The following is a 13,497-nucleotide window of genomic DNA, read 5'->3' as shown; positions in this document are numbered from 1 at the left end:
GTAGGAAGAAGGTAGGAAGTGAAAAGCAGAGAAAAGTTTTCAAAGGAATTATTTGGAAAGCAAAGAATCCTCAACTAAGCTACCTTTCAGTGCAGTTTTCATTAAAGTACACCGTCTTTCAGTAAACTACCACCTCGAGTTTCCCTCCCATCGCTATCCCTCCTCTTCCTACCAAATTTCCTGAGAGAGCGCTTGCATCAGCCTCCACATCTTTGTGACAAAGTCCCTTGCTGGTGGCATGTAAACTAGCTTAGGGCTCAATACTTAAGTTTCTGGGCAGGATGCCCTATACCTGAAGTATCCATCTCTCTTTTGCACACCAACTTCACAGCTGGGTAGAAAGTAGCAGAGAAAAGCAATCTGAGAGTGTAAGAGGGGTGCCATAGAGACAGTAACAATAATAATCCTTCCTAACATTAATGTTGTTCATGGATTGCTGAAAAGGAGACATTTTTTTGGTGTGAGAAGCTAGTGACACAGTAACCAGTTCAGAATTGGCCTGGTATGAAAATTCTTCAAGATCAATAGGTAAGGTGAATTAAGTGAACTGTCATAGGAAACAAGTGTTAGGCATAGCTCAAAATAGTAGTGGCTTATGCCCACGTTCTACAATTTCATGTTTTTTTCAAGCTATAAAAAGAGCAGAGGTTTTTAGTCTAAAACTAAGTTGTCATTTTTCAATGAACATACAAGTAATGAATAACCAATGAAACACTAAGTTAGCAATAATTTATAGCAAAGTGCCCCCAGCTGCTGGTCATTATCTGCTGACTTGAATAAACCAATCACAACCAAGTTAGAACTGATTGCGGGACTGAACCACCTCTTCGGGTTGGACATGCATGCCTTGTTAAGCTCAGGATTCTATTGGTATACTCTTCAATACCTGCAAACGTGCCATCACCGTGTTCCTGAAAATGTTTGGTAGCAATGAAGACTCTCAGATACACTTGGAGGATAGAATACAGAGTCTTCCCAAGCTGGAAACTATCACTTCCTGAGGACAGGCTTGCCTGGCTAACAGATCTTAGTTCTTTAACACTGCAAGTATCCTTAGTTTAGCTCAATCCCAAACAGGGGATTCGGTCCTCAACCTTTGATTTTATAAATCTGCTTCTTTTATTCAAATCTCAAATGCTTAACCATTTGAAATTCCAATCTTACATATAAATGTGCTCTGGAAAAATATGAGAAAAACCAACAGCAAATTTAATGGGCTAAGAAACAATGTGAAAAGACAGAAGAGAAAAGAAGAAAAGTAAAGTCAAGGGTCAAGCTGGGGCCTAATTTAAACACTCCAAATTGAACTCAATTAACTTTTTTTCCATGACCCTATGTCATTTGAAAATTATTTATTTTGCAGAGCACTCTTGACTTCTGACACTTTCCTAAAATGTGCTTCATACATTAACAGTATACTTAAAATAATGTGTCAAAACAAATCTCTTAAGGAGTTACAATTAAATTTAGACATAATTTAAAGCTTTCATTTGAATATGTACAAGGGCTTGTGAGAGAGAGAGAGCAGAAAACATGTCAGCATGGGCTGTTTCAGCTGATCGGCCCCGAGTTAGATGGACTGTAATTCAGAAATTCTATTCCCAAGTCATTGGGCTCTGCCTACTATAATGTAGCCGGAGCCCTGTTGGAGAAGGTGGCATTTAGTTATTTTCCTCCTTTTTGTTTTAGAGTTTCTGACAAGACCTATTACATAGAGCAGTGGTTCTCAACCTTTCTAATGCCGTGACCCCACAATACAGTTCCTCATGTTGCAGTGACCCCAGACCAAAAAATAATTTTGGTGGCTACTTCATAACTGTAATTTTGCTACAGTTATGATTCAGAATGTAAATATCTGATATGCATTATGTATTTTCCGATGGCTTTAGGCAACCCCGCCGGGGTCGCGACCCACAGGTTGAGAACCGCTGACATAGAGAGAGGGATAGGCAGAGAGAATGAAGGGAACAGTGAGAAAGGGGAGGACACTACTTGGAAATATAGATATAAATAAGGAGACCACTGAAAAACCCAAGAAGGTACTATGATTCTGAGATGCATAAATGCACCCATAATCATTTCCTCTAGAAATTACATTTTGGAAAAATTCTATACATTTTTTGAAATAATTTTATTTTTAAATTACAGTTAATGTACAATGTTATATTAAAATGTACAACCCAGTGGTTAGACATTAATAGAGATTCATGAAGTGATCACCCCAATAAAACTACTACCCACCTGGCACCATACAGAGTTATAGTTATTGAAATATTACTTTTTACCTGTCCTGTACTCCATTCCATGACTATTTCGAAACTACCAATTTGTACATCTTAATCCTTTCACCTTTTTTACCCAGTCCCCAAATCTACCTCCCCTCTGGTAACAGTCAAAATGTTTCCTGAATTTGTGAGTCTGTTTCTGTTTTGTTTGTTCATTTATTTTGTTCTTTAGATTCCACATTTAAGTGAAATCATATGGTATTTGTCTTTCTCTATCTGACTACACATTTCCTATAACCTGGAATAGTTAAATAAGTATCTACTATAAAGCAAGAAAAAAAAAACATAATGAATGTTAAATGATAACAAATGAAGGAGAAGATAAAATATAGACAAATGGTAAATTGTCAAAGGAAAAATGAGGTTTCCTATGGACACATGCTCTTTTACTAATGAACTAATGATCTCTTACACAGCTTTTTGCTTTGAAGGATTCATTATGCAAAGGTGCAAAGTATCTAGAGTCTAAGAAAACAATCTCTTCTATCCTCTAAAGATCAGGCAATTACAGCACAGCTGGTATAATAATTTCATTAATAACTTGTACAATAGTACATTGGTGCTGCTAATGCCAAATTACCATCAGTCACAAATACCATTTCTTTAGCTTGCTAAACAGAGAACGTACTATTTAATTTCTGCTTTACTCTAATCCCATTATGCTCCATGAGTTGGAATGCTGGCGTACTGTATAAGATATGGATATACTATATAAGAACCAGTGACTTGGTGGCTTGAAGAGGCATAACAGAAGAGTTAAGATGATGTTGCATGAAGTATAATCCAAACCTCCAAAACACTATTTCACATGAAAAGAAATATCGTTAATCTTAGCTGGGAGAGAAAAAACATACCACAGACAACTAAGGAAAGGTCTCATGAAAACAGATCCTAACTTCAGGGGTTTTTATAGCTTTACAAAAGTAAATTAGTTACATTTCCTGATAGATAATCAGCCATCTTCAGAGCTCTAAAAGGAATGTCGTGAACATCAAGGCATGGAGGAAGCCAATGCATCTCGTACATCAATCAAGATCCATTTTATTGTCTTGTCAGGTATTTATTTATCAGCAACTTTAAATCCAAGACTTATGAGAGCTCAAGATACCTGGCATCTTTGGGCTCAATGGGCTACTGTGCCTGTTCCTAAATATCTCTAGGGCACAAAGACTGTCACTGCATGTGGTAATCAACCCACTGAGGTGCTCAGCTACTTACCTGTCAACAACGCCACCTGATTTCTTTCTTACCTATCTTGAAAGACTGTGCTACAACCCTAGTTTATTTTCTCAGATGAGCCAATTTGGTGACTCATTTTTTTTAGTTCTTTATTCACTAGACTTATTTTTTATTAACCACAGAGGAAAAACTAAGCTAAAATCACTTTTATATTCCCCTCTGCCTTTAATGACACAGGGGGAATTTTCTTCCGCCTTGCAGAACTATCTTAAGATACAGCTCTCAAAGCAACCCCCTCTGCTATATTAGTAGCAGTACACAAAGGGTTTTAGGAACCAAGGGATAAAGGTTCAGGTTTCTTCAGAGGAGAAACCATCAATTACCCTAGAAAAATACCTTAGATATTCTCTCAAAATCCATAAAATTGTATTTCCTCAGTAATTTATCTTTGATCATTATTCATGATTGTAAGAATTTAGTAAGATTTACAAAAAGGTAGATAGTGTATTTTAACCATCCATCCATCCATCCGTCTGTCCGAAGTACACAAAAGAAGGGAATTAACCTACTTTGACATAAAGCAGGTACCACGCAGCCACTTCTGCAGGGTCATTACAAGAACTCTTCCATCAAACCCTGCTCAGAATTTTAGCAACAGAAGCTCAGCCATCCCAGTCTTCATCTCCCCATTCACTGTCCTTATAGGAGAGCTAAGCTAACACAGTCTCCCACCTGTGTGGAAACCTGGAGGTCCACTCCCTCCACCAATCTTTAGACCTAAAGTAGAATTAGAAGACCTGTTTCTCAAGGTGAGCAGCACTGCCACTTTGGGTAGGGCGACCCTTAGTTGTGCTTGAGTATCCGGAGCAGGTTAGGCTGTCCGGAATCCCTGCCCCTGCACAGATGACCCTGGGTGCCGAGACCACTGAAATCACACCATATTCTTTAAAGCCCCGCTTTGAACTACAACACTGCCTTTGACAACCGCTCACATCCACCCAACTTGTGACAATTTTAAAATATGTAGGGGAGAATCGGCTATTCTTGAAAATGAATATGCTGAATAAAGCATTTTCCTAAATTTAACAAAACCAATAAAAAATATTGCTAGAGTATTACAGGGAATTTTATTTTCATGTGGTTAGCACTTCCAGTGAAGAAAGAAGTCTGCTTGTTAGGCAAATGGAACAATTTCAGAGTCTAGAGTCTAACCCGCTGCACATACAGAGAACAGAAGAATTAGACCAGCCAGCGATTTTTGCTTAAGAAACATTTTATATTTCCAAAGAGCAGAAGGGTCAAAGACCATGTATAACACTTTCAAAAACCTACACCTTTAAGGGAAAATGTATAGGTTGAGATGGCAAAGGACAGAGGCTGAGGAGAATTAGGAAGGAAAGAAGGGAGAAAGAAGTTATTACCAAGATAATCTGGGAAAACAGCCTGAAATTCAAACTCCCTACTGCCTCAATCGAAACCCAATTACATCTAGCGGGAGCTGCAGAAGCTCAGAACAGGGCACAGCCGAGGTTCTGGCCACGCTGCGGGAAGACAGAGCACACATCTAACTAACCTTTGCTGGTTTTAGTCGGTTCTGAGGACATGTTCCCGGACTTCTTCTTTTTTCTTGGGACAGGTCCACATTTCCGGTCAAATGCAATAGGACAGTATTGAGGGAGGCTGTTGAATTTTTTTTCAAATTCTTCATCCAGCTTTGCTGAGCTAATAAAAGAGAAGGGATGTAACAAATCAACACGATATAAATATTTAAGCAGAAAATAATACAAGCTATATTTTAAGATATTTCTTTTGATAACAGGGTCCCTGAGAATTAGGTCGCTGTTAATAAATTCTATGCAAGGACAAAAAACCTCTTTGCAGAAAAGTTTAAGATTTACCAACACAATTTTCTTTGTAAACTCACATGACAGGTTACCTTATTACCTAGGAAAAGCTGCAAAAATATTTAAAATACTGAATATTTTTGAAGTGGAGAATAAGTCTTTTTCTCCACCGGCATGAGGACTTTTCATTAAGTTCAATACAAAGTATATCCATCCAGACAAGTTTCTCAGTCTGAAGAGTCATATATATGTATCTATACTGGCAAGGTTATTGGTAGTACGGTTTACTAGTAATTTTGTAAGACTGGTTTTTAAAAAAATATTTATTGACTAGTATATACTTTAAAACATACACACACAAAGAAAAGGCATGCACACATTTTACATATTAGAAAATCATTCTGGCCCTGGCTAGTTGGCTCAGTGGTAGAGCGTCGGCCTGGCGTGCAAGGGGTCCCGGGTTCGATTCCCGGCCAGGGCACACAGGAGAAATGCCCATCTGCTTCTCCACTCCTCCCCCTCTCCTTCCTCTCTGTCTCTCTCTTCTCCTCCCGCAGCCAAGGCTCCATTGGAGCAAAGATGGCCCGGGCGCTGGGGAGGGCTCCTTGGCCTCTGCCCCAGACGCTAGAGTGGCTCTGGTTGTGGCAGAGCGACGCCCCGGAGGGGCAGAGCGACGCCCCGGAGGGGCAGAACGTTGCCCCCTGGTGGGCGTGCCAGGTGGATCCCGGTTGGGCGCATGCGGGAGTCTGTCTGACTGTCTCTCCCCGTTTCCAGCTTCGGAAAAATACAAAAAAAAAACAAAAGAAAAGAAAATCATTCTGGAGAGTTGACCAGGATGAGGATAAAACACTCAGTGAGAAAAGTAAAGCCAGGTTTCAATGAACACGCTGATGGAAAGGCAACAGCGCTTTAACTACAAGTGACTTTGGAAATGCCATCAGCAAAGCTGGAAATCCTTGGGCTGCTTTTGCCCGTCTCCAAGCCTCCCTTCCCCACACACAGCGATGGCAGCATGGCTGCGGGGTCCTGGGCCGGCTGCTGGCTTTCACGGACAGGGGGCCGTCTTCACTCAGACAGATGCAGCCCGGACAGACCGGAGAAGCGGCAGCAGGAGCGCTGTGCTTGGCAGATGGAAAACGGAAGGCGCACTGGGAGGGCAGAGCTTTGAGCAGCAATTTACAAGAAGGTGTATGTGTTAGGCTGCTACCTACGGGGTGGACTTACGATGTGTCCACCTAACTGTCTGTTTTGGAGGAATGTACAAGAGCTGGGAGGTGGGGTAGTCAGATAACCACCAGAATCGTCAACAGAAAAGGGCCATTATCAAGTCCTGTCAGAGCTGCAAAGGTGGTGGGTGGGGGTGATGTTTCGCCCTAATAGCATTTTTTCAATCTCAATTAAAAACAATGGCGCAGTGGATAGAGCGTTGGACTGGGATGCAGAAGACCCAGGTTTGAGACCCCGAGGTCACCAGCTTGAGCGCGGGCTCATCTGGTTTGAGCAAAGCTCACCAGCTTGGACCCAAAGTCGCTGGCTCAAGCAAAGGGTTACTCGGTTTGCTGAAGGCCCGCAGTCAAGGCACATATGAGAAAGCAATCAATGAACAACTAAGGTGTTGCAACGAAAAACTGATGATTGATGCTTCTCATCTCTCTCCATTCCTGTCTGTCTGTCCCTGTCTATCCCTCTCTCTGACTCTCTGTCTCTGTAAAAAAAACAACAGCAACAAAAAAATCCACAATGTTTATACTAATGGAAAAATCAAACACTATCTGATATTAATTAGATGTATTAGAAAGCTATCTGTAAGATGTAAATTTTTCAGATACTCAGAATAACCAAGAGAAAAATATGAAAATGTGAGATGTAACTCCTAAAGTCTCTCGGGGTTCCATTTTCTTTTTTCAACTAGAATAACCGCCTAAGTTTTTCTTGGATAAGTCTATAAAATTAGAACTGCCTATACTGAGTGAATTTTTCTTGTCTACAGTTAACTAAGCAGGTAGCACATTTTCTGTGATAAAAAGGTTTAAAATGCTCATTTAGAAATCTCAGAGAAGACTGACAGAAAGTGGCATTTCTCACTGTTAGTGCATTATGTTGGTGTGTTCTCAACAAAGCAAACTCAGATAGTCTGATTCTGACAGGCCATTATTTAAAGGAGAGACTGGAGGAAGAGACCAGAAGTTCACTGCTGATTTAAGCCTGTAGAAAACTACATTCCAAGGAATATACACGGGGCTTCCTTAGAAACGATTTTTTTTCAAAGCAAACAAAAAAATCAACCCACATAGCAATCTCTTTGTAGGGACAGATTTTCAAAAGATTGTTTCACTTTTCTTATTCCTCCAAGAGGACTGCGAACACATCTCTCTCACACCTAAAGGAAGCACCAGAGAACTTCCTGTTGGGAACCCTTCCGCCCTGCTGTGTTCCCCGAGATTTCACTGTTTGCAATGAGAGCTGCTCCTCTCTTGCCAGGGAGACATTCAGAGCACTTGCAGTTCCAGAAGCTACAGAGCACCGGTCCTGATGATCAGTGGCCTCTTCTTTTAGGAAATACTTCATTTGACAATTTGAAAAGTCCCATTTGACAATGACAAATGTGAGGATTTTTCATGTCACTGTTGAAGCATAATGTAAGCCAAACTAATTTTAACTATTCTGGACATTAAAAAATATTAGAAAGAAAATATATAAATGTATAAATAGATCATCTTGATAGAAATTATCCTGAAGAATCATCATCGTGAGACATAATTTGCACTCTCACACTTTATGATGACCTAGAACCTGAGAATTAACCAGACTTGAAGCACTGTAACATCCAAGGAAAAAACATTAGTCCACAAGCAGAAATGCAAATATTTGTGAATAAACTAAACATAGTATTCCCAATGAATAATATTTGCATATCTTTAAACACATTTATGAAAAATATATGGAAAATACAATAATGTATTTCTGTTCAATAAATTATTTTCAGATTGGGCTAAAGGAAATCCCAGAGGATTTTCAAAACAGCACAGCTGAATGTTAAGATGCTTTCCTCACCAGTATAAAGTGTTGGATCTCCTAACTTATAAAATGCTTTATATTAAGAGTGGTATTAGAGTCTCTAGCATAACATAAAAAAATGAAATAATTCTCAATGATTTTTATCTTGATGTATGCTACTACTGTTTGACACTGTATTTTAATATATAATTAATTACTGAATATTGTCTGCATAGAGAATATTCAACCTATTATTTTTATTTTAGAGCAGTAGAACATGGTTTAAACAAAACAAAGACATAAAAACATAATTTTATTTACCTTACCTTTTTAGCTGTCATTATTTTACAAAATGTATACAGGTCCTTAGGAATACTAAATAAAGTATATGTAGTATGTAAAATTTTAAAATAGTTATATAATATCCACTGTAAACTTCAGACAGTAAAATGTATCCTGGCGATATTAGGGGATTTACAATGTCACACCAGTAATACACAGTGGGCCTCAATTCAAACTCAGGCCTAAGTCTGATCCTTAAAATGTCAATGACACTGTCACTCTCACAACTGTGTTAATAGCAGGAATCATGTGCTATACTTGATTTGTATTCTCTCATGTGCTTACTAAGACTGTTAGCAAGTGCTTAATGAATACTCAAGAAATAAGTAGTTAGAGATTTCTGTTTGCCTTGAAAACCCTACCACTCTTGGGTTCTGCGCAGTGTAGCCGACTGAGCTCACAGGCACTTACCCAAGGAGAGAGTCTTCCTTTGCCTTCGTCTTCTTGAACTTCTTGCTCCCACTGGTCCCACTCTGGCTAAACGTCCAGCTTTCTTCACTCCAACACCCTTCGTGATCGGAGGAGTTTCCTTTCCCTGAGCTTCGTTTCCCTAAGGAAATTCAAGAGAAAGGGTGTGCTTTGTACGTTGGGATAGAAGGGAAATCATCTGAGCTGCTTCACAAGTCACCCCTTGACCCCTTAGGTATACTTGGTATGATGCTACTTTTAACTATTCAGAGTCTCAGGGTGATTCAGGATGGGCCACCCTTAATAACAGAACACACACAGGAGTGACTTACAGCCTGTGAGATAAGCTGTCTTGTCATAACTCAACAGGTATTACGTGAGTCCAGTGACAGACCAACTACTGCCAGGTTTTCCATTACAGAATCAGCGTAAGGTGTGAGAGTCCTGTGCTGGTGGGTATATAAAACCTAATTCTCCAGGGTTTATTGGAATGACACCCCCAGAGGGCAATGTACTCCTGAGGATCTTCGTTCAGGGCTTGCTGGACCTAGTATTCACATATCTCTAGTTGGAAGTTAGCTTGGCCAAAGGTAATCCCCTAGCCAGATGCTGTGTTTTCAAATAGATGAATTTATATGAAAAACTCTATAGGATAAAGGTATTCACTAACTGGCTTCTGTTATTTTTTATTATTTTTTATTGTTTGACTTTAGAAAGACAGAGAGAGGAAGGAAAGAGAGAGAGAGAGAAGCACTCATTTGTTATTTCACTTAGATGTGCATTCATTGGTTGCTTCTCGTATATGTCTTGACCAGGAATTGAATCCACAGCCTTGTTGTTTTGGGACAACATTCTAACTGATTGAGCTAACTGGCTTAGGGCCAATACTGCTGTGTTTAGAAGAGCCTTCATGTTAGTTATAGATTTGATAACCTAATAGAGAGGGCTAGACAAGTCCTTTGCCTATGGACCCTACAGGTCAAGATTCAGGCAAAGATATCTGCCTGATTCAGGAAATTCTTTTCCATCAGTTTTAGAAAAGAGACTAAGAGCTCCAGACACGCAATATTGACCCTTCAGAAACAAAAACCCAGCCCATAACAGTAAAAAAAAAAAAAAAAAAAGATTTGAATTACTTTAAACACTTATATCCTGAAGACACTCTCTTCAAAGATCCTAGAAAACATGTAAGTAAAATGACAAATAACAGATGTATGTGATCTATAAACCATAAAGAACTCTATAAATGTAAAATATTATTTTGATACCATATTGTTCTTTATGGTGGTTCTTTTCAATAGGTCTAAAGAAGTACTTTTGCTGGGTTTCAATCATCTTTTCTGATTTGTAGAAGTCACTTACCTCTGTCAACATTAGCTCTCAGGGAGGTGAGCATGCCCTCAGACACCAGGGTTTTATAAAGAGCACCTTTGCAAGACCTCTCGGATTTCCGGGAGCCGCAAGTCTCGATTTTTCTGTGACACTCATTGTCCTCAGGCTTGGCCTGTCCTGCTAAGCTGGGTGGTAATGCATCCTCCATGGGGGCCAATGGTTCGGCTTTGATATCCTCGGGCACCTCACTAGAAATGTTCTTGCTGGTAGAAATACTAATGAAATCTTGAGGTCTTAACTCTTTGGTGGTGTCTGAGGATTTCTCCTTTGACATTTTCTTCTCTCTTGATTTCACTTTTTTCTTTGGTGGCTTGGCATCCAACATATTTCCCTTGCCACTTGAGGAGGTACGGGCCTTCTTGCGAGGGGTCTCTCCAAGCTTCTCAATGCCCCAATCTCCCTTTGCCACAGCTTCAATGGTGTATATGACACTCTCGATGTCAGATTCTGAGGACTGCCTCTTCTTGCAAGTCTTCCTAGGTGTGGATTTATCATTTCCATGTCGATCCATTTTGCTTTTCTTCTTCTTCTTCTTCAGTTTTTCTGGTTTGTTTAATGCAGTGGGGTCCTCAATGATCATAATTCCATGAGGATGGCACATGTGATCCTTTCTACTGGGAACGTCGCTTATTATTATCTTGCTACTGGCCGAGTAAGAAGAATCGGAGAAGTGACCACATTTTTGATCTTCGTCGAACTCTTCCTTTTTAGTTTCTTTGGGATCTTCCATTTTTATAGCGATTATATCATCCATTCGCAGCTCTTCAAAATTTCTTAATTCCTTAGAATCTTTCACATTTTCCTTAAATGATTTTTCAAATTCTCCTTTCTGTAACTTGGTTTCATCAGTTTTCTCCATTTTTATTTCTCTTTCTTCTTTTCCTCTCTCCAATTCTTTAATTCTTCTGCCATCTGATTCTTTTGCTTTTATTAGCTTGGATTCTTCCATTTTCACCCCCTCTGATGCCAGACACATCTAAATAGTTAAAACAAAAATGAGAGAACACCACTAACAAAAAATCATTATCATTCCATACTTAACATTAGCCTAAACTTTTAGATTATCCCTTTTAAAAAATAATCAAACTTTGAAATTTTACAATAATCAGTCCACTTCTGCCAAACTAATTTTAATTCAAATTCATAAAAGGTTTTAGGCATCAGGATACATTCATTGGACTCTAGATAAGCATATACCTGAGTTCTCACTTTCCAGCTTCATCAGAAGCTTTTCCTATGAAAACAAGATTTGGTAAAAGATCTAGAGTTGAAAAATCTTGAGTTTGAGTCTTAGTTTTGCTATTTACTAACTTTGTAGCTGGAAAGAGTTATTTCACTCCTTACACCTCTGTTGCCTTTGTAAAATAAAAACAATTTGTCTCAGAGGATTCTATGGGGTCTAACAGAGATGAGGTTCTTATGGCAATACTTAGCAAATCATCCCCAAATTCTGTTCCGATGCTCGCCCTTCCTGCTTTCTTGGGGAAATGAGAAAATAGCAACAATTTTTACCTATCCACTTGAAATTAGAAATAGATATCAAACAACTACAGAAGGTTTTGTAAATGAATAAAAGTTTATAGGTCCACAAATGCCAATAACTTGAAGATCACAAAAGCTCTGAAAATTAAGTGATGGTGATTTTTTAAAACTCATTTGGTGGCAAACTCGATCTCTGCCAAATTTATAGGGCTGCAAATTCTGACCAGAACTAATGTGAAAACACTCAATGTCTTAATTTACCTCACTTAATGTGATTATTCATTTTCATTTGCTATCAGAATCTTCACACATTTGAATATGCACTGGGGAATTGACTGCATAATACAAGACTTATACACTGTATTATCATTTTCCTAAAATATGAAAAATTCTTAATACCAAAAAATATCTGACAGTAATTTGGTGAAGTTTTGAACTCCCCAAATTTTACATATAGGACATTATGTAATAGGAGATTACAAAAGAGAAATCATGTTAATTAGGCCCAGGACAGCACAGGAATCCTTACGTATTACTACTTTTATCTACTTTGCATTAAGCAACTTAGAGGGAAAAGAGTATTGGGGCTTGCTGAGCCCCAAATCAAGTACATGAGTAGGAAATTGACTTTTTTTAAAAGAAAAATCACCACTTTATCAAATGGCAAGTTGTCAGAGATAATTAATATCTGTAAAATTTATTTTACAAATTCAAATTTTAAATGGATAATACATTGAATTAAATATCAGGTGCTTTTTTTTACCTCATTTTTTATCCCTCAGTACTTTCAATGTCTCTTACATTCTTCCATGAGAATTATGTTACGATCAGGAGTCTGGGGAAACTGGATAAAGGGTGGAAGTGGGGGCAGACAGTGCAAGATTTCTAAAAAATGAACATGAGAGGAGTACCTAGTCCTTTGGCTAATTCACAGGGAAGATCGAAATATGATGGGTTCACAACAAAGCTTTTTCAGGACATCAAGTAAGTTAACTTTTAGACCTCAGCTAGTAGTTATGAAGAGTAAGAACTTCCCTTTATTAAACCTAGGCAGAAATAAGGTCAAAGCCAGATGTTATCTTAATTCTGAAACACTAATACATTTAATCTTTCCTGCGTGTTTTACTCTCATGGAAGATTTGCTGTTTCTTGTATCAATTTTGAAATAATTTTTATTTTTTTTCCTCAGTTACCTTAGCCCAGTGGTCGGCAAACTGAGGCTCACGAACCACATGTGGCTCTTTGGCCCCTTGAGTGTGGCTCTTCCACAAAATACCACGTGCGGGCGCTACCTCGATAAGGAATGTACCTACCTATATAGTTTTAAGTTTAAAAAATTTGGCTCTCAAAAGAAATTTCAATCGTTGTACTGTTGATATTTGGCTCTGTTGACTAATGAGTTTGCCGATCACTGCCCTAGCCCTTTATGAACATAACTATCCCAATGTGAGGAGAAAGACTACACTAGTTCTGGAAAGATCAGAAAGGCTTCCTCAAGGTAACTTCTACGGATTTCCAATCACTGTGACTCTGCTGGCCTTTCATAAGTCATCTCAGGGACCTTTTAC

At 38.8% G+C, this 13,497-nt stretch overlaps 1 protein-coding gene across 11 annotated transcripts in view; it reads right to left on the bottom strand.

Annotated features, from left to right (window-relative positions):
- The window catches only part of BBX (BBX high mobility group box domain containing), a 297,900-nt gene that overhangs the window by 25,375 nt on the left and 259,028 nt on the right, over positions 1–13,497 (bottom strand). For all 11 annotated transcript variants that reach the window (XM_066241808.1, XM_066241809.1, XM_066241811.1 and 8 more), the window contains 3 exons: positions 10,418–11,423; positions 9,059–9,197; positions 5,038–5,186 (listed from right to left, as the gene is read on the bottom strand). In XM_066241808.1, the coding sequence (XP_066097905.1) occupies positions 5,038–5,186; positions 9,059–9,197; positions 10,418–11,423 (1,294 nt within the window). The remainder of the gene's footprint in view (positions 1–5,037; positions 5,187–9,058; positions 9,198–10,417; positions 11,424–13,497) is intronic.

This window comes from Saccopteryx bilineata, chromosome 8 (genome assembly GCF_036850765.1).
Source record: "Saccopteryx bilineata isolate mSacBil1 chromosome 8, mSacBil1_pri_phased_curated, whole genome shotgun sequence".
Lineage (NCBI taxonomy): Eukaryota > Metazoa > Chordata > Mammalia > Chiroptera > Emballonuridae > Saccopteryx > Saccopteryx bilineata.
This window is presented reverse-complemented; position numbering and strand designations above follow the sequence as displayed.